Source organism: Crocodylus porosus, unplaced genomic scaffold (genome assembly GCF_001723895.1).
Source record: "Crocodylus porosus isolate Cpor-Errol unplaced genomic scaffold, CroPor_comp1, whole genome shotgun sequence".
Taxonomy (NCBI): Eukaryota; Metazoa; Chordata; order Crocodylia; family Crocodylidae; genus Crocodylus; species Crocodylus porosus.
In genome coordinates this window covers 10,312,830-10,331,140 of record NW_017728932.1, presented here as the reverse complement: position 1 = coordinate 10,331,140, position 18,311 = coordinate 10,312,830, and the positions used below count along the sequence as shown (strand labels likewise).

Below are 18,311 nucleotides of genomic sequence, written 5' to 3'. Positions count from 1 at the left end.
TTATGAAATAAGGCCTGAAATAGTCTGTCTCATAATGGCCCCAATAGTTACAAACAACTGTGATCAATTTGAAGCAAGTGGGAAGATACATCCACTCAATTATAGCATAATGGGATCAAATGACAAAATGAAAAGCATTAGCAAGTAAGAGTTGGGTTTGTTTGCCCATTGAATGTGAATTAAAGAAACCTTAAAGCTATACTTATATTCTTATATATTTATTTTTAGTTGTATATTTATTTATTTAATTCATCCCCTTCCCTATCTGCCCCCTTAAATGACAGCTGCTAAATTAAGAAGCCAAAACTGTGCATCCTTAAAAATCCTTACCTTTAAAAAAAAAAAATAGAAGAATTTAGTGCTTATGAAAGATGATGGGTTAATAGTTCTGACAACTGATGCCCTTTGCTTATGTTCACAGAAGATAGGCCTTAGCTTGAATAAGGATGCTTAAAGATAAGCATATGCTTAAGCAGGTTGCTGAATCAGTCCCATGATTCAGCAAGCTGCTTGCTGAACTGCTTCCCATGTAGCAATTCAGCAATGCTACAAAAAACTTTTCTCGGATGGCCCAGCTATATGAATCCACCAGAGCTGGAGGAAGCAGTATGGGATATGAGCTCCCCTTATGTCTGTGTGGTTACAGATTTATAAATCAGGCGGCTACGCCTTGAATTCCACCTACATTATGGGGGAGAAAGTTGTGTTTCCTAGGAGAGTTGAAAAAATTGTGATTTATCAGCTGGAACTCAGGGATTGCTGTATTATGTCCATCTAGGCCAGTGGTTCTCAACCTTTTTTAGATGCAAAGTAGCCCTCGCAAAAATGCCAGCTCTTAATTTTCACTAGGTTTTTGACTACGGAAAAATAATAGAGCAATTCTTGTGGCAGAGGGCTCAGAAAGACCATGACAGGTCAGATTTTTTTTTTAACACAATGGGTTCCTGTTTGAAATCTCTGAATTTATCCTGTGAATCATGGTTGAACACCTAACTGTGTCAACATCATGTGGCACTCTTGAAAGTATCTCAAGACGCACAGGGATGTCTTGACACCCTGGCTGAGAATCACCAATCTAGGCCAAAAGCCTGTTTCCATCTGCCTCAGGTAAGGAAACTCTACCAGCAATAGGAGAGAAAGAGAGAGTGGCTCCGTCATGTCCCACGCAATGAAGGTTTGTATATTTTCTTTTTGGAGCCTGCATTGATCGTAATCCCCTCACTTTTCAGTAGTATGTTATATACTTATCGATGTCTGCCTCAAGGAGGATTCCACTCTGGAAGTGGCTGAATTTCAGTGGTGAGCAAAATAACTCCCACATATTTTCATTCCAACCTTTTGGGATCAACAGTGCTCTAAAAATGGAAGAGATGGAAGTTTTCAGTGTGTTTTCTCTCCCCCCCACACTGTTTTGTATTATTGTTAATTACTTTCCTACTTATTCCTGCAGCAGTCATAAATTATCTCTTTTTTGGCCACAAATGGGGAATACAAACAGCAGTCATTGACAAATGACAAGTTATGGGAATTTGTTTATCAATCTGCTGCATCCTTGAGGGCGTGATTCATGGAGACTAGGATTAGAGGCATATTTAATGTTATGTGTTCTTGATTGCTTGCAAATGTGAACTCAATTGATTCAATTTGATGCTGAGCAGAAAGCGTGGAGAAACGGAGTGCTGCCATTCTTCGTGCTGCCAGGACTGGATTGTAAGTACACTTAACTTTGTGCAACGGTGGCAACTCAAAGGAAAAGAAGAATGAAGGCAAAGAAAATGACTGTGCTAGGTTTTAAAATATTTGTGTTGTGGTGGAGGTTGGGTTTTTTTTGTATTTTAATGAGAACTTTTCCTACTGGCAAGGCTGCATATGTGACATCAAAGCAGATTCCTGTTGAAATTACTGGGGCAGGATGGATTTGGCTGTGGAGGCAGTCTTTTCTCAAGCACAATTCCCACTGGAGCTAGAGAATCTGCTCTGAGAATAGCACCAGGCTTGTCCCGGTGCAGTTAAGGGGAGAATCCAGTCCGATGTTGGCCTTCTTCAAGGAGAAGACCAGAGATCCTACGCATACAAATTTCCTCAGCATCAGTCTTCTTCATCGTATCTCCAGTCCAACCTTTCTATATGGTCTGCTCCCAATATTCTTCACAGGCCGCTGCTTCTGGTGTTGGTGTTGCTAAATCTTGTGGGGTGCATGGTGGTGCTACAGGGCATCTCAGGAGATGATTCATGGTTTACTTTTCCCAACAAACACACTGGCTGGTTGCATAGAGGCTCCATGATTGCATCTGCCAGGACCCAATGAAAATGCTAATGAATCCCTGTGTGAAGTATCACTGGTTTTACCTTTGGGTAATATTAATTAATATAAGGAAAGATAATGCAAACCCAGGGTACCAAAGCATTAATATATGGCTTTGGGATCCATCCAAAGTTGAAGTTTTGGGTCATTCCAAAGTTGGTTGGATTTCCCTGGTGTTAAATATTTAATGGAAAAAAAGATCTTTGACTACAAGCCCTGCATCAGTGTGACGTGTCCTGGGATGGCATTGCATTCATCATTAATCTGGCAACATCAGAGGAGCAGTGTGATCTAGTGTGATTCAGAAAACCAGAGTTTCCTTTCACAGCTGTGCCACTGATGTGCTCTGTGGCCTTGGGCAGGTCACTTCACTTCTTTCTTGCTCTTCTTCCTTTTTCTGTAACGTTGAACAGTGATTTGGCACCCCCCCCAACTCAGGCTCAGTCCAACTGCAACCAAATCAAAGTCTCATTGATTTTGGTGGGAGTTGCTTCTGATCCTCCAAGGACAAGGACGTTCTATACAGGGGGCTTGTTCTGGTGACTCCTGAATGCAGGACAAAGCAGAATTTAGGTGTATTGCAGATTATCCACTGCCTGTGAACATAACTCCAAGGGACCTTAACCTGGCAAGGGAAAGTATGTTGGATTCTTGCCCTGAATGCATTGCTTGAATGAACCAGTGTAAGTGGAACATGGAAATTGTATAATGGGACATCAGGTGGAGCAACATGATCCTAAGGCACCAGAAGATACCACTCCTTTGTGAGTGCATATTAATTACCAGTGTGTGAAGCATTTGCAGAATGACTCTTTAAATACCACCTGATCTGTCTCCAGATGCATGACATAATTGGTTTCAGAAAAATCTAAATACCTGCCTTGCTTTCTCATAACTAATGATGCATACACTAATTGGCTGCCTTTCAAGGAAGTACCTCTGTTTTGAAGCTAGTCCCAAAGTTTTTGATGCTCTAGTGCTGTAGTGATAAGTGCAGTATAGAAACAGAAAAGCTGGCCTACCAGTGGCCTATACTCAGTGTTGGCTGGCTTATACTCCATGTTGACTCCTGTTAATACTTCCCAAATGGACCATCAAGAGCTGTTGGTTCCTGAATTCAGTTTATGTCATAGTAGGTTTTGGTCTGTTTTAATATCTTTACAACACTGTCCCCCTTCGGTCATGGGGGCTAATAATACTTCCAAATGATGTGGGAGATCCATTGTGAATTTGGCCTTGGAGGAGATAAACAACGTGAGTCAAAAGAAAAGCGGGGTAGCACATCAACAACTGTTTTTTTTTCCTCATTTACTTTGACAATTACACCATACCTGGTTTTTAATTATTTACCACAATTCATTTGCAATGCCCCAGAGTGTGTTTTGTAAAAATAATGAGTCTTAGTAACGTGGCAGCTCAGAACTGCTTCTGTGACTTAATCTTTGCTGCAGGATGGTAAGAAGTGGCACAGAGAAGGTGTGTGGGGTACGGCGAGGTAGATTAGGCAGATTACTTTATTTTGTTGCAGTAGTTTTTCCTCAGGAGCCCTGGTGATAGGTATTCCATATACAGACAGATGTGCTATAAAGAGAAGATTTCCTACAAACAGTGTCGCGCACATTCGTGTTCTCTGCGGTTGTGAAAACTAGCCCCAAGTTGTGAAATCCTATCTCAATCTGCTTTCCCACTGTTTCCCCATGTGAGTGTACAAGGTGCCAGGAAAGAAGTGGATAATAGCAGCAGTTTCATTCGAAACAATTACATCTGTCAAAGGAGGTAATGCCTCCTTTCAGCTCTAATCTGATGCCTTTTAGCTCTAATCTCTTTTTCTACATCACTTTCCTCTTCCAACATCTACAAGGGTGGACCACTCAGGTTTTTCAAGTATGATGAGTCATGCTCTTTTCTGGTTGGCTACCTAGGGTTTTCCCAAGTCAACACTCCCATCTCAGAAACAGGCACAAAGTCTGTCCTGTGAACCTATTGAAATGCTATATGGCATTCTTCTACCCCAGACATTATGGCTAAGTACAGACAGTCAGAAAGCTGAAGGCTGAATTTATTCAATCTTTGCAGGTTAGTCCAAGCTGCATAGATTGAACCAATAAGCAAGTGAACAGACATTCACTTTTTTGATTTAGGAAATGCAGTCACATGCCTACAGTGGCCCAGGCCAGAAGCCAGGGGGTACTAGAGCATGCCTTCCTGCCTACCTGGTGCAGCCAGCTTGGGCCAAGTCTAGCCTACCCGCCTGCAAGGGCAGGGTTTGTGGGGGAGGTGCAAAGCATCCTGGGATGCTGGGGAGACTGTGAATTAACTTGAATCTGGAGGGGATCTGGGATAGATGTTCAATAAACCAACGTGACCTAAATCAGTTAAGTCTGATACCACATCCATCCAGGTTTATTTTAAATCGGTTTTGACCACTTTGACAGCAGTTTATGTGCACTGAACTTCTGTTGTGTTACAGATTTGAACCAGTTTCCAATCACTTATACTGGTTTATGTGAAATTTCTGTCCCTAGCCTATAACATGCGGAATAAGAAATCTTGTTAGATTCTCTGGTGTTCTGGAGTTGTCTTTTGCCTAGTTTTTCACAAATAAAAGTCTAAAGGTCCCAATCTTGTCTTAATGCAGCATGGTGACATTATTTAAATTTAAAATAAATAAATAAATAATATATATATTACAGGACATGGCATTAATTTCCATGCAGGCATGAGATATTATTACTTAGATATTATGATGAACTGCACTGTGGCAACCTCTAAGGCAGATACAGACTTGCAAAGCTATATCATTTCTGGTGCCTCAGTTGATCTACCTATGAACTGTGTATAATGTGCATATAACAACCTAGTGCTGGTACTTCACAGTGTTGTGAGATGTAATTATTAATAATTATACCAGTATTAATAATTACATGACTGGTAATTAATAGTGATGTTCGGAGGTGCAGACAATGCTCTGATGGAAGCTTCTGCTATATATGTGGTAACGCTTTTATTGTTTTATGACTACTGAAAGTTACCTCTCACACACTAACTCCAGGCAGGCTGACGTCTTTATCCTGCTTTTGCTTACGTAGGTATAAATATGAGTAATTCCAGTGAAATCGATTGGACGTTGACACTGGATCCAGTGGTCTCAAAAAGTGAGCTAACAACTCTTGTTAGTCTGCTTATTTTTGTCCTCATCTCCAAACTTGTGAGGTGGTTTCCCTTCCCCCTTAATTCTAAAATGCTACCTGGCTCTTCCAGTGTCACATTGATCCACTGTTTGCAAGTTGTCTTGTAGATCTGTGTGAGCATCATATTTTTGCAAGGCTTTGAATCCAGTCCAAGACATGAGTTGGAGGCAAAGAATTCTTTCGTTCTCTTTTAAATCTTAAAACGTGCTTCCTGCATAACCTGTTTCGGGCACATTGCCTTCGGAGTGGTCCCACCCATTTAAATCATAAAACAACAGTCCTGTAATGTCTCTGACTTGGAGAAACATTAACAAAGGGAGGTGTCGTGTTTGAGACGGAGGCTGTATGGATGACCGGGCTGGCATCAAACTCCAGAAACTCTTTATTTGATCAGGACGAGGAAGTGCAGCAGTAGCAGCTTTCAATGCGTAAAAAAGTTTGCCCTGGCTGCTGCAAGGAGGGGGATGTGAAGTGAATGATGGATTTCATAAGAAGCTTTTTGGTAAGTGTTACCCTGACTGGTTGGAGAAGGGGAGCTGGGTGCCAAGGAGGCTGTTGTGGCTGTGTGCACCAATAGCCAGTTGAATCAGATGCTGTCCGCTGCTAGTATGTAGTTCCCTTTGCAATAAAAATCCCCTCTTGGGCATTTACTACTTGTGTTCTTTGTCATCATTAAATCACTCCGAATCCCTCTGTGTATTTCAATGAAAAACTTACCGTAGTATAAGACTATGGAAATTAAATACATATTGGGCTTTTGCTGATATGACTTGGAACTTTCCACTGATTCCTGCTTAATGCTGAAGGAGTGAAGTAAATGTTCCTTTTTTCCTACTTAAGCACCAAATTGTCTCTGTGTTTCCAGTCTCATCTGCCTGCACCTTAAATTTTCTAGTATCGGTGCTGCACTGTGGGAGAGTTTTGAGATACAGACAGTGAAAATAACAAAGATTTTCTTCCTACACATTTTTGCATATCTGAACCCATTAGTACAAGTAACTAGACGAGTTTGTCTTGCCGGTGCTAATATTGGAGGGTTTTTTTCCACTGTGGCATTTTGCCTTCAGTAGGATTTAAGCGGAACAGGCAATCATTTCGGTTTCGGAATAAATATAACAAATATTTCCAGAGATACAAGACTTGGAAAAGGGTAGACTTTCAGTGCTGACAAAGCTAGAGCAGATGGCTTTTCGTGTTGATAAGTATCACAAAATTGCCTTTTGTGACACCAGAGATGAGATTTTTCATGTACTAGATTTAGGGATGCAGTGGTTTCTGACAGCTGCAAGGTTGCTTCCTGGCTTTATTTTTATTAAATAAAATCTATTGGACTATACTGTAAAGCAGTGGTTTGCAACCCTTTTTGGCCTCAAGCTACTTCTCCTGAGGCACAAAGCATCCCTCAGAAAATGCCAGCTCAAAGTTTTCACTCGTTTTTTTGGACTATAGAAAGATAATACAGCAATTTTTTTTTTCTGTTGTAGAGAACTCAGAAAGATGACAACAGGTCAGGTTTTTAATACTCTGACTTCTTATCTCAAATCTCTGGGTTTATCTTGTGAATTATGTTTTCCCACCTAATAATGCTAACATTGCGTGGCAACCTTAAAAGCCTCTCAAGGCACCCCAGGGTGCCACATCACCCTGATTGAGAATCACTGCTGTTAAGGGTTGGTGAGATCCTGGTGTGTCTGGGTTGTCTTGGCTGCTGGAATCATCTGTTCCTAAAAGTTTTTCATTTGGTTTATGGTGGTTTGCACCAATGCTGGAGTTTATCTTCCACTGGCCTAGGGGTAATCTGACCTTTGGGGACTCCTTTGCCATTCCCTTTCCCTCCTGGAGGTTCAGGAGGATGAAAGAGGAAAGGCATAAAGATGGAGACAACTCCAGGACGGCTCCTCAGTCATGCCAGTCCGCGCCTGATTTTACAGCTTCTTGTTGCCATCACAGTCAAGTGCGTATGAGACCAGCCATGAGGCTGTCATCATAGTAAATTTGCCATCCATCAAGTACATTTTCATACTGTTGTCTGTATTCGTAGTGCTTTTTCTTCCTCTGGTTTTTGTCTGTTGTGTTCTCTTCACTCCGTTTTTTTTTAAATCTGGGTCATTAAGACAAAAGCTGAGCACTGACATTCCTTCACAGTGTCATTCCTTCTAACTTGATGCTCTCCTATTCTTCAATCCATCAATGAATTGCTAAAGCTGCTAATCCCACCTGCCACATACCCTCCTCTGACCTGCAGTATCTTCCCACTGCCCCTGCCTTTTCTCAGCTGGATAGCCATTAGCCCAGACCTCCTGTAACCTGCCATCTGAGCCCAAGCAATCTTCTGACTGCTGCTCACTGTAAAGAAACAAAAGATTAAAGAAGAAAGTGGAGGAGGATAGAAACTACCTTAGTAAAGTGCATCATCCTTTTCTTCTTATCCTTGGAACAGCCACATATTTATCTACTGGGAGTGATCCGATATTTTGCAAGCAGATGAGTAGGAGTAGGTGATCATTATTTTTAGGCAAGGGTAGGTCCTAATGAAAAAGAATAAAGCTAAGCATTCAATTGAATTAGCCTGTGATTGTTCGATCAAAGATATGAAATTACAAATGACTGCAAGTTCAAAAAGGGAGGCATTAATTTAGCCGCATTGGGCTGGCTTGCTGGGATCATGTTATCAGCCTGTCTAATGGCCTGTTGCTATATTTGCTTTCCAAGGTGGAGCTGGCTTTTGAGGGATCTTAGATTTTATTATATGAATATATAATAAAATAGTTTGTCTATTTTTTTTTTTTTTTTTGGTGCCTAGAGTCTATTTTCCAGCCTGTGCCCATGTGAATCCGGATATCATGCCTGCATCCATTTGCCCTAGGCAAATGAAATGGGTGGTTTTGTTTACATAATTAAAGGTACTTGCATCTGTTAGGGGTGAATTGAACATGGGGTTTTATCTACTGCACAGCAAATTCAAGTGTGTCCACATCAAGCCAGAGTAATTTGAGGTCTTGTAGGTGATATTCAGGAGACAGGCAAGGGACAGGAGTTATGCATAAACTGGTTTAAGTAAGCAGAAACTGGTTTAAATCTGTAACAGAACAGAAATTCAAGGCATATAAACTAATTTCAAAATGGCTGAAACTGTTTTAAGATAAACCTGGCTGAATGTAGTATATCAGACTTAACTGACTTGGGGCAAACTGCTTTATGAAACTTCACTCCCAAGCCCCTTCCTGAAGTTCTCTCCCAGGCCCTGCTTTGTGAAACTTCTCTTCCAGACCCCTGGGGATCACAGTCCACCAGCTTCCCAGCATGCTTTCTAGCCCTGGGCTGGGGTATGCTATCTATTTCAGCAGAGAAGGGTTTGGGGGAGGAAGGGAGGAAGCAGGGACTGCCCCCCATCAGCAACCCTGGCTGGGGGTTAAACCCTTCTTCCACCCTGCCCTACTAAAGTTACTCCTGGCTGCAACTGCAGACTACAAATCCCAGAGGCACCTGGAAGCAGGAGGAGGAAGTGATGAGCAACTGTGCACCGTCCTGCTATTGTGATTCTGGACTGCAAATCCCAGAGACTTTGGGACCAGCAGGAAAAAGAAGTGAACACACAGTCCATGCTGGCTACATGCCAGAGAGATGTGGTCTGGCACCGCCTGGCATCTGGCCTGACCCACTGCAGGCATGTGGCTGCATTTCCTGAATCAGACGTGAATGTCGGTACAGTTGTTTCTCAGTGTAATCTCTGCAGTTTAGATTAACCTGCAAATACTGACTTGATTCAGCCTTGGGATTTTTGACTGTCTATACTTAAACTTAGAGAACTACCCCACCCACCAACCTGAGCATTTCCACCAGCCACCAGATAGGGCTGACTGCCTTGCTTCTGGAGGACTCCCTTGTCTGTGCAGTTCAGTGCAAGCTAAACTGTTAGAGCCTTTCAGTCTAATTTGGAAATGCCTATACAATATCACCTATTAAGGAGAAGCTACTTGAAAAGAAAGGCTAAACCCAAGGGTCTAGTTTGATATTGCTAGTTTCATTTAAAGGCGAGCCATAAGTATCATTTAGTCATCACAAGTAAATGATAAGTATAATTTATTTGTCTGTGTTCCATTAAGAGTCATTCTACATTAGGATGAGTATACATACTTGCAAGTGTATAAGAAGATGCCATTTTTACTTTCACCCCACACATCTCTGCAGGAGCTGTAGAGGTCATGTAGACCGTAAAGCATGGAGACTGAAAGTACGGGGATTTAAATCCACAGCAACATAGATTGCAGACAGATGTAATGGTAAAAAATGGGAGGGAAGGTGGGGGCTTCCTTATCAAGGGTGTGCATCAGCTGAATTGGTGTAACTATTTCATCTGCCTATCCTGCCCCCATGTAGTAGAGCTAAACCACTGGAACGTTACACTCTTGCATTCATGTTTATGTGAATGAACTGAACAGGTTAAGATCAGAAGTCCTGATTAAAAGTATGTGGAAAGATTTGCACATTCATGAAACCCACTGATGTGCTATTGGGCATCTGTATAAATACAGCAATTTGTACTTTGAATTATAGGGTAAGGGCTGTGGTCTTTATGTTGGGTCCTTCTTGAGGTCTTTAAGGGACTTTGATTAAAAGTCCATTACTCATTGGTCTCCTTAGTTCATTTGCCAAGTAGATCATTATCTCTATATCTATGCCAACAACCAATGTAGGCAGCTGTGTTCATTGCATTCTTTCCTTAAGGTGTTAGGGATGTCAGTAATTGTAGCTGGTAAAGCAAAGTACCCTAGGTGTGCATCTTGCAAGGCAGGGAAAGCAGGAAATGATTTTCAGGTTTTTCATATGAAACCATTGTTATGTGTAAGTTCTAAGTCAGCATATGAAGTCCATCATTACTATGGATCCTGAATAGCTTTGCTTAAAGAAACAAAAGTTATTTCTGTGTATTAGAAGAGTTTTTCCTACATGGTGTGACCTTGTGAGCTCAGTTTGAAAATAGCATGCCTGCACTTTGCACACCCAGACTGGCATGCAAAAACAGAGTAATCAGCTCACTGTTTTTTTCTGCTCTATTTACAAGTACAAACTGCCATCTTACAAAGGGGGAAACAGTGAGTTTATGGAAGCAGTTGAGCATTTTGAGGATGTGTTTATATTAGATCCCCTACCTGCTGACTTGTGTGATATTGCAGTCACACAGCAGAAGATACATGAGCTAGGTCCAGTGCCACATGTGCTTTCTTAAAGCCCCAGCTCCTGGACAGAAGTGATTCTGAGGCAAGCTCAGGGTTGTTGTTTTTTTTTTTTTTACTTTTGGGGTATCTAGCCCAGGTTTAGAGGGAAAAGCTTGAAAACATGAACCCTATAGGCTCCAGAAACAGAAGATGATGAAAAAGCATGCAAAATATGTATTATTCCTACAGTCTTATGGTTTAGTGGGGATGGCTCATGATATCCGAACACTAAGTTTGTCAATACTCATTTGACTCTGAGAAGAAGTGGTTTAAGAGGCTTAATACAACTTCACATATATTGTTGCAGGTAATTGATAGAGAAGATTACTTTGTAGCTTACTTAGTTGAATGAGGGATGGTTATTACTTGAAATATTATATTGTACAAGTAAAAAGCAAACTATGACTCATGCTACTCCAAGGGATTCTTATTAACCTGCTAATGGAAGGGCCATGTTCTCTTTATGCACTTCACCGCAAGAGTGGGTTAGCAAGCTTCCTGAAGCCTTATTTTGCCCCTAATTCTGGCACTCTTTGTTGTTATGTGAAGGGTGATTGAAATGAATTACAGAAGGAAGTCAAAGCCTGCTCTCAATAAGTAGCTGTATGTGAGATGTGTTTAGCTGCATAATGATCATTTCACGTATTCGGTGATCTTCAGGAGAGGAAATTACTTATAAGAAGGTAACTCAGCCAGAAGGAACCCTCTTGGCATTCATCCTGGAGATGCACAGGTCTGAGCTCTGCTTGATTGGCAGGTGTCACTGGCATGCGTCCAATAAACAGCACACAAGGTACCTGTTCAGTAGACAAGAGGAGGGAATCCCGAGCATCCGTCTTGTCCCATCTCTCCTATCTGATGGCATCCAGATGCTAATCTGAAATAATGGTAGTGGAAGGTATGGGTTAGGAATGACCATGTCTGGGGGAAGAATCAATTTGCTCAGGGTTCAAAGGCCCAGAGAGGAAAAGGGTTTCCCAACAACCCAGAGTTCATCAAAGGAAATCTCAAAGGTCCCTTTATCTCCTGAAGTGAGTTTGGCTGGGATGGGTCCAAGGCAGAGACACTTACCTGTGCTCAGTGCTTTCTTGAACACTTGGGAGACAGTAATTCGTACTGGCAGAGTCCCTCCAGCAATTCCGGCTGTGGACTTACACATCAGCAGTCAATTCCTGGGTTACTCTGCACTGCAATCACACAGCAGAAGATACATGAGCTAGGTCTGGTGCCACTGCGCTAATTCGTCCTGTATTGGAAGTGCAGGTGTATTTAGTGTTCAGGGAGAAAGTGTCAGCCAGTATGTGACTTTGGAATAAAAAAATAAACCTACCTCTATTGAAGGAATTTAACACCCCCTCTCCCTATGTGTTTGGCTAGGAGGCAGTTTGAAATGATGGTAAGTGCTAGTGATGTGAAGTCACCACTGCATATATCATGGTTGGATAATAGCCACTGTATTGAGTCTTTTTCTCCCAAGACATTAGCTGATCAGCTCTGTGGGTTGTGGCAGTAGCTTCCACAACGCATGGGAGAGGAAGGCATATGCTTTATTCAAGGGCTTCACGCAGAACCCCGTCAGAAAAGTGTGGCACATGGAACTGACTCTGAAACAGAAAACTCTGCTCTTTTGAATACACTGCTATAGAGTAGCCTGTCTCACAGTGCATGTGCATGTGGTTTTGCACTCAGTTTTGTGTCCGTTTGGGCCGTGTTCCAACAATCACGGACCCGTTAGCAGCTGGAACATCAGTTCGTTAAAGGGTGTAATTGTATTTCCCTCTATTTGCTCCATGCTTGTGTATGAACCATAGTATCAATGCTGCTAAAATATGTGTTGACTGTATTTCTCTCCACCAACTGCTATCCGTATAGAAGATGTAGCCTCCAGTGATATAGCCTTCTTTCAGTGGGGCATTCAACACTCTTGCTGTTGACTCAGTGTTTCACCTTTAGCAAGTGACATAGGGTTTCTTATCTTCAAACCCAGGATAAAAAAACTGTCTCACAGGTCCATTCATTTTAAAATTTCTGTTAGTACAATTCTTTGAGATCCTCATGAGCAATGCAAGCTATTGTTATTACTACTGCATGGGCAGGAACATTTCATGGGTTACTGCCACAAACAACCTACTCCAGTTATTTTATTGTTTAGTTTTTATTGTTGCACTTGTAAAAGAAGATATTTCACCATTCATCTCTGAAGTATGTAAACTGCTCTAATGTATATATAGAGGTATGGAGTGAATTACTTCCCTTCAGAAGGCAAATTCTGTAGCTGTTGCTTCAATGTCAACATTTTTTACTCTCTAGTTCCACTGACATTAGGGTTCATCCCAAAGGGCAAACGCAGATCCAAAGCTGGAGGATGTTTGAAATCCTGATCCACATCCGAATTGCACAGGTTGGGTTCATGTCTACTTCAAGCATGAGAGTGATTTTTTCTTTCCTTTGTTTTCCAGTCTGCGGAGTTCTTTGAAATGCTGGAAAAAATGCAGGTGAGTGACATGACATGACTTACAAACACCGCACACAGGCCTTATTTCTCCACGGTAAAACTGTTCAAAATAACAAGCGAAGGTTATCATGCCTACACAAAGTTCCCTAAGCACCATGCGACTTTGAAGTATGTTTTACAGAGTGGGATGATCTTACAGTAAGTACATTGACACCTTCCATATTATTGTGTCATTGAAAATAACATCACCCCTGCTGAAACTGATTATAAAGGATACTTTACAGCATGATCTTAAGATCAGATCAAAATGTGCCGCTTTCCAGAAGGAGACCTGGTTCTCTTGAGAACAGTCCATGTTCTCTACCACCTCTACTTTGCTCTGTTAGAAACCCAGCTCAGCTAACCAGCCTCTCAGACATTTAAGAGTGATTTCAGTGCAGTCAAATGACACTATTCTTTTTCATATGATGGCAAACCTCTGAATGATTTGTTTGTTTCAAACAGGCACCCAAACTTGAAGAACAGAGAGCTGGCAGCCAGAAAAATAAGGTTGGTTTATAAGGGATGTTACTTGTGCGTATTTTTCAAAATTATCTTTTCAGCTCCAGATGCGTGGAGGTACGGCTCCAGATACAATGTCTTGGTGCATTCTGGTTAAGACCGTGACTTAAAGGGACCCAAAGGATTTGAATTATTTCTAAAAACAAGACCCTGATTACACTGCAGGGATAAACTTGATGGGCCTTCAAATCCCTAATCCAGCTCAATCCTGTTTCTTTCTGCCACGAGCTGCTGTAAAACGCTTTGTCTTTTAAACATTGTAAAGAAACTTGTGGCTTGGTAGCTCATGGGGAACATATTTCTGTAACAGCCTTGTTATGGAAATATTTTCCTACAAAAGATCAGGGAAGCAATAGGAAAGTCATGTAATGGTAGCTCTCCATTAGAGCAGGGATGCTTTTAAGCTAAGTTCAATAGTGTAGTCCCTCTGGTAAACTGCTGGCCTGGTCGCCTTTCTATTCAGCTGTCATTCAAAGGCAGCATGCAGCTCAGACACAAACAAACTCATGAAGCTCAAGGGAGTGTGATAGGGTAAGAAAAGATTGCATCTCCTGCGTGTTTTCTTACGGGAGGGGGCTCATTCTCTGTGTCTGGACTCTGCTCAGCTTAAGAAGGGGGTCTTTTGGGAGCCTATTATAGTTCCTAGAGTCTGTGCTGCCCTGGCCCCTGTTGGGAGGAAGGACAATATAGGAGCTGCTCTGTTGATATTTGCCTGAGATGGGGGAGATTATAACAGGTGCCAGACTGTAGCATCCCCCAGCACTCAGACAGCCCCCCACCCTCTACCCCATGATCTCTAATGCATCTGTCTTCACAACAAACATACTGTTACGTCCCTTTTCCAAATGTGGAACTGAGGCAAGAGTGACTAAAGGATATGGCCTAAATCCTCTGATGGGGGAAGGAAGTGGATTGGGATATCCCAAGCTTTGGGCTGGTACTGGAATCATGGGGCTAATGTTCTCCCACCCTGGCTGTGTTGCCTGCGATTGGCAGCCTACAAGACAAAGTTTCCACTGGTTTTTTCCAGCCAGTTATCTCTATCTGGCCCATGCTGTTTGGCCACTGGCAAGTTATTTCTGTTCTCCGTGACTTGGGTTCCCCCTCTGTCAGACAGGAAGCGAGGGTAAACTCATGTTCTCTAAGCGCTTTTCAAGTCTCAGAAGTACCATGTTGCTCACATACAACATACCCCTTTCCCCTCGGACAGTCAGCCCCCCAAAATAGGGGTGTATGTACTAAATGGAGAAGCTTATTTCCTGCTTCAGAGAGAATTACATCTGCTTTTATTCCTGCTCCATAGTGCAGCAGCTGTGACTTTACTATTCAGGCACCTGTGGGAGTCCATTGACATATAATGGCTCATAGTTCTTTGCGTCACAGGTGTTAATGATCATCTCTCATTTTAAATTGTCTTGATAATACAGTAATGAAGATAAGCCTTCTTACGGCAATTTGGCTATCTGCTAGCTGCTTCTGGGCTTTCCTCCTATTTCACAGTCCTTGGAGGCTCTTTAGCTTACTGAGTTTTGGCAAGCCATTGAGGGCCGCATGACAGGCAGCCAAGGGCAGATAAATATATATTTTCTAAAATTTTTAGGGGCCCCACGGGCCGAATAGAATGGCCTGGCAGGCCGCCTCCAGCCTGCAGGCCACATTTTGCCCACCCCTGTCATAGATCCACCCATGGAGACCTATCTTCAGTAGCAGGTAGTGTTTCAGATTTAGATAAGGGGGAAAGGGAGAGTGAGTCAGCTGAAGAGTACGCCATGACTCTTAAAATCTTTTTTTCTTCATTCTGTCTTTAAAAAGCAAGGTGCGTGGCATATTCTGGGGCACAGAAAATACGGCAGGACAAGAAAATGTGACAATCTGCAGCATAAGCACAAAAGACTGATAGCATTAAAGCATGTTTCTATTCCCAGTTTAATGGGATTGATGAGAAATGTTCACTTAAAATGGGAAGTCTATGGATTTAAGACATGCCTAATGGAGACTCAGCAGTCATTTTGTGGTCTTGTGTTTTGTTTTGTTTTTAGGACGACTACATCCCATATCCCAGCATTGATGAGGTAAGTGTTTTCAAGCCTGTTCGGATGGCTGCAAGGTAACGTCTCTTTAAACGTGTTGATGAAAGGGTTATGGGTACAGTCTCATCTTGTGGGTGAGCTTTAAAACCAGGCTTCTAACCACTTGTACTTATTAAACATCTCATTGTTCTCAACAATAAGGGTGGTCTCTAAGAAAGTGCTCTGTGGTTTTATGGGGTTTTTCTTGCTGCCGCTGTTCCTAAGCCTGAAGGCCACAACATCAGATTATCAGAAATGAGGAGAATAAATAATAAATAGCTCCCATGTCTTGGGCTGGCTCGTTTTCAGCATGGGGAGCTGTGCTCTGTTGACTTAAGTGTCTCTGACAGTTCCAGCTAGATGTGACATTTTTCACTTTGGGCGAGATCATGCAGTTGCCCCCATCCTGAGAAAGGGCAGCAAGCAGCTGTGCTAACCCAAGAACAGATTTGGGACTGAATTTTGATGCTACGGGTGGTCTCTGGAGTTGCTCAGGAGGTTGCTCTGCTGTGCCAGCAACTAGCAGTGGGGAGCGGAGCCCATGATAGCTGGCCATTGCTACGAGGCACAGGAATATAATTGATCCAGGTGTGCTTGCTCAGTGAATGAATGGGAATCCTCAAACCGCTGCTTGAATGCGTAAGGCAGATGAAAGTTGAACCCCTCTGGTGGGTACTGGCAAGCTACCACCCCATTCTGTCTCAATGATAACAGGTGTGATTATAATCCTCTATGCTGCAATGCATTTCTAGATCCTTTCAGGTGAAAGGCATTACCTGAATGGAAGTCATGGTTCCCACAGTGTTGTTTATTGCATTTATTACTTGCTTTATTCCACCACAGAAAAGGCTACATTTCAGGAAATGATTTGCCCAGCAAAGTGCTTTGGGATCCAGCCAGGTGGAAGGCACTAAATAAACATAACGGTCCTAGTAAATTGGCTCATAAAAAAAAGTTAAGGTCTAATTATGCGCCACGGATGGCAATGCAGCCGACTTGAAAGACACAGTCCTGCCCCCGCTGGAAAACTCCTGTTGATTGATGGGCACAGCATTTTTAACTCTCCCCTCTCTTTCCAAAAAACCTTCATTATGAAACAAAGGTAACTCCACAGTGTTAGACCAGTGCTGCTCTTGTTGGACATTGAGCTGGACGTTGTCCTAGCCCCTGGTATAGCACTGCTATTCTTTAGAGGCAGTGGCAGAAATACCAGGTTAGGCTTGCGAGTGGTTGGAAGACTGCGTCTGGCTGGTTTGACAGACATGGGGCTAGTTTATTTGAGCCTCACTTTCTTAAGAACTGACCCCTCGGACCGCTCCTTTCTCATATTTGAAGCAAAGAAATCTTGCGATACACGCTAAGGGCCCAGATCAATTGCGAATGAGCCTGACTTCTGCTACTATTCTGAAATAGAGGAAGTTTGGCTCCTTTTCAGGGTCTGGATTTACAACTAATGAGTTTTGCTTGAGTAAGGAGTGGGTAAATGCTGCATGGAAGGTGCCAGGATTTAGCTGTACGTGGATCGGTTAATTGCCAGTCCGCTTATTTGGAAGCGATTGAGACACACATGATTATTTCCTAGCTATCGTGCTATAAGAATCTGCCTCTTGATATAACCATGAGCCCTTATGATGCTAGACACATCTTAAAACTTCAGATCCTGGAGGCACTTGATTGTGTGTGAATCTCTGCTTTCATTAAAATGAAAAGCTTTCCAGCCCTTGTAAAAAAACGAGAAAAAAAAAAAGAAAAAAAAAAGAAGAAAAAGCTTGAAAATATGACTCGAGCATCTTAAAAGCTGGAAAGCCAGAAAGCAAATAAAAAGAGCCCCAAATATATTTTTCAACAATTGAATGATTTTTTAAACCAGTCCCATAATTTCAGGGGAGGAGGGGGAGAGCACTCGATTGTAATTTTGAAATACTTGGTTCCTCAGACCCGCAGGAGGTGCTGAGGGTCTGAGCCAAACTGGATTGAAGCAAAACTCCCATTTTTCTCAGCCTGCATGGGTTGAGACCCTGACTCATCCTGTTCCTTTTGCACTGTGCTGTGTCCTTACTGCACCGTATTAAAAATCCTTTTCAGATACTAGAGAAAGGAAGCCCTTACCCTTTGATTATTCTGCCCCAATTTGGGGGGTACTGGATTGAAGACCCAGAGAATCTCAGCACACCCACCTCCTCGGATAGCAGCATCTGTGAAGAGGAAGAGGAAAACCTCAGCCCGAGCACGTACGGCTATAAGCTGGAATGCAAAGGTGAAGCCAGAGCATACAGGAAACACTTTCTAGGGAAGGTCAGTGGATAAGAAGTGCCTGTATTTCTTGGTGTCCGTGTCTAGTGGCTGTGATGCACAGGTGTTTGTTGGGAGATCTAATTAGGGAAGTTGGTTGAAAATGTTTATTTTTTTTCTTCTTCAAATTTTTGAAACCCTCTTTGATGAAGGTGGGAGTGGAATCTCATTTAGCTCTTTGTTAAGCCTAGTCTCATAATTTGTGCTCACCTAGATGAT

At 42.4% G+C, this 18,311-nt stretch overlaps 1 protein-coding gene across 5 annotated transcripts in view; it reads left to right on the top strand.

Annotated features, from left to right (window-relative positions):
* The window catches only part of RAP1GAP2 (RAP1 GTPase activating protein 2), a 245,022-nt gene that overhangs the window by 186,300 nt on the left and 40,411 nt on the right, over nt 1-18,311 (top strand). For 4 of the 5 annotated variants that reach the window (XM_019545554.1, XM_019545557.1, XM_019545556.1 and 1 more), the window contains 4 exons: nt 13,175-13,210; nt 13,675-13,719; nt 15,771-15,803; nt 17,886-18,095. In XM_019545554.1, coding sequence (XP_019401099.1) covers nt 13,175-13,210; nt 13,675-13,719; nt 15,771-15,803; nt 17,886-18,095 — 324 coding nt within the window. Of the gene's footprint in view, nt 1-5,856; nt 5,999-13,174; nt 13,211-13,674; nt 13,720-15,770; nt 15,804-17,885; nt 18,096-18,311 lie in introns of those variants that run through there. The other variant, XM_019545558.1, reaches the window with a different exon arrangement.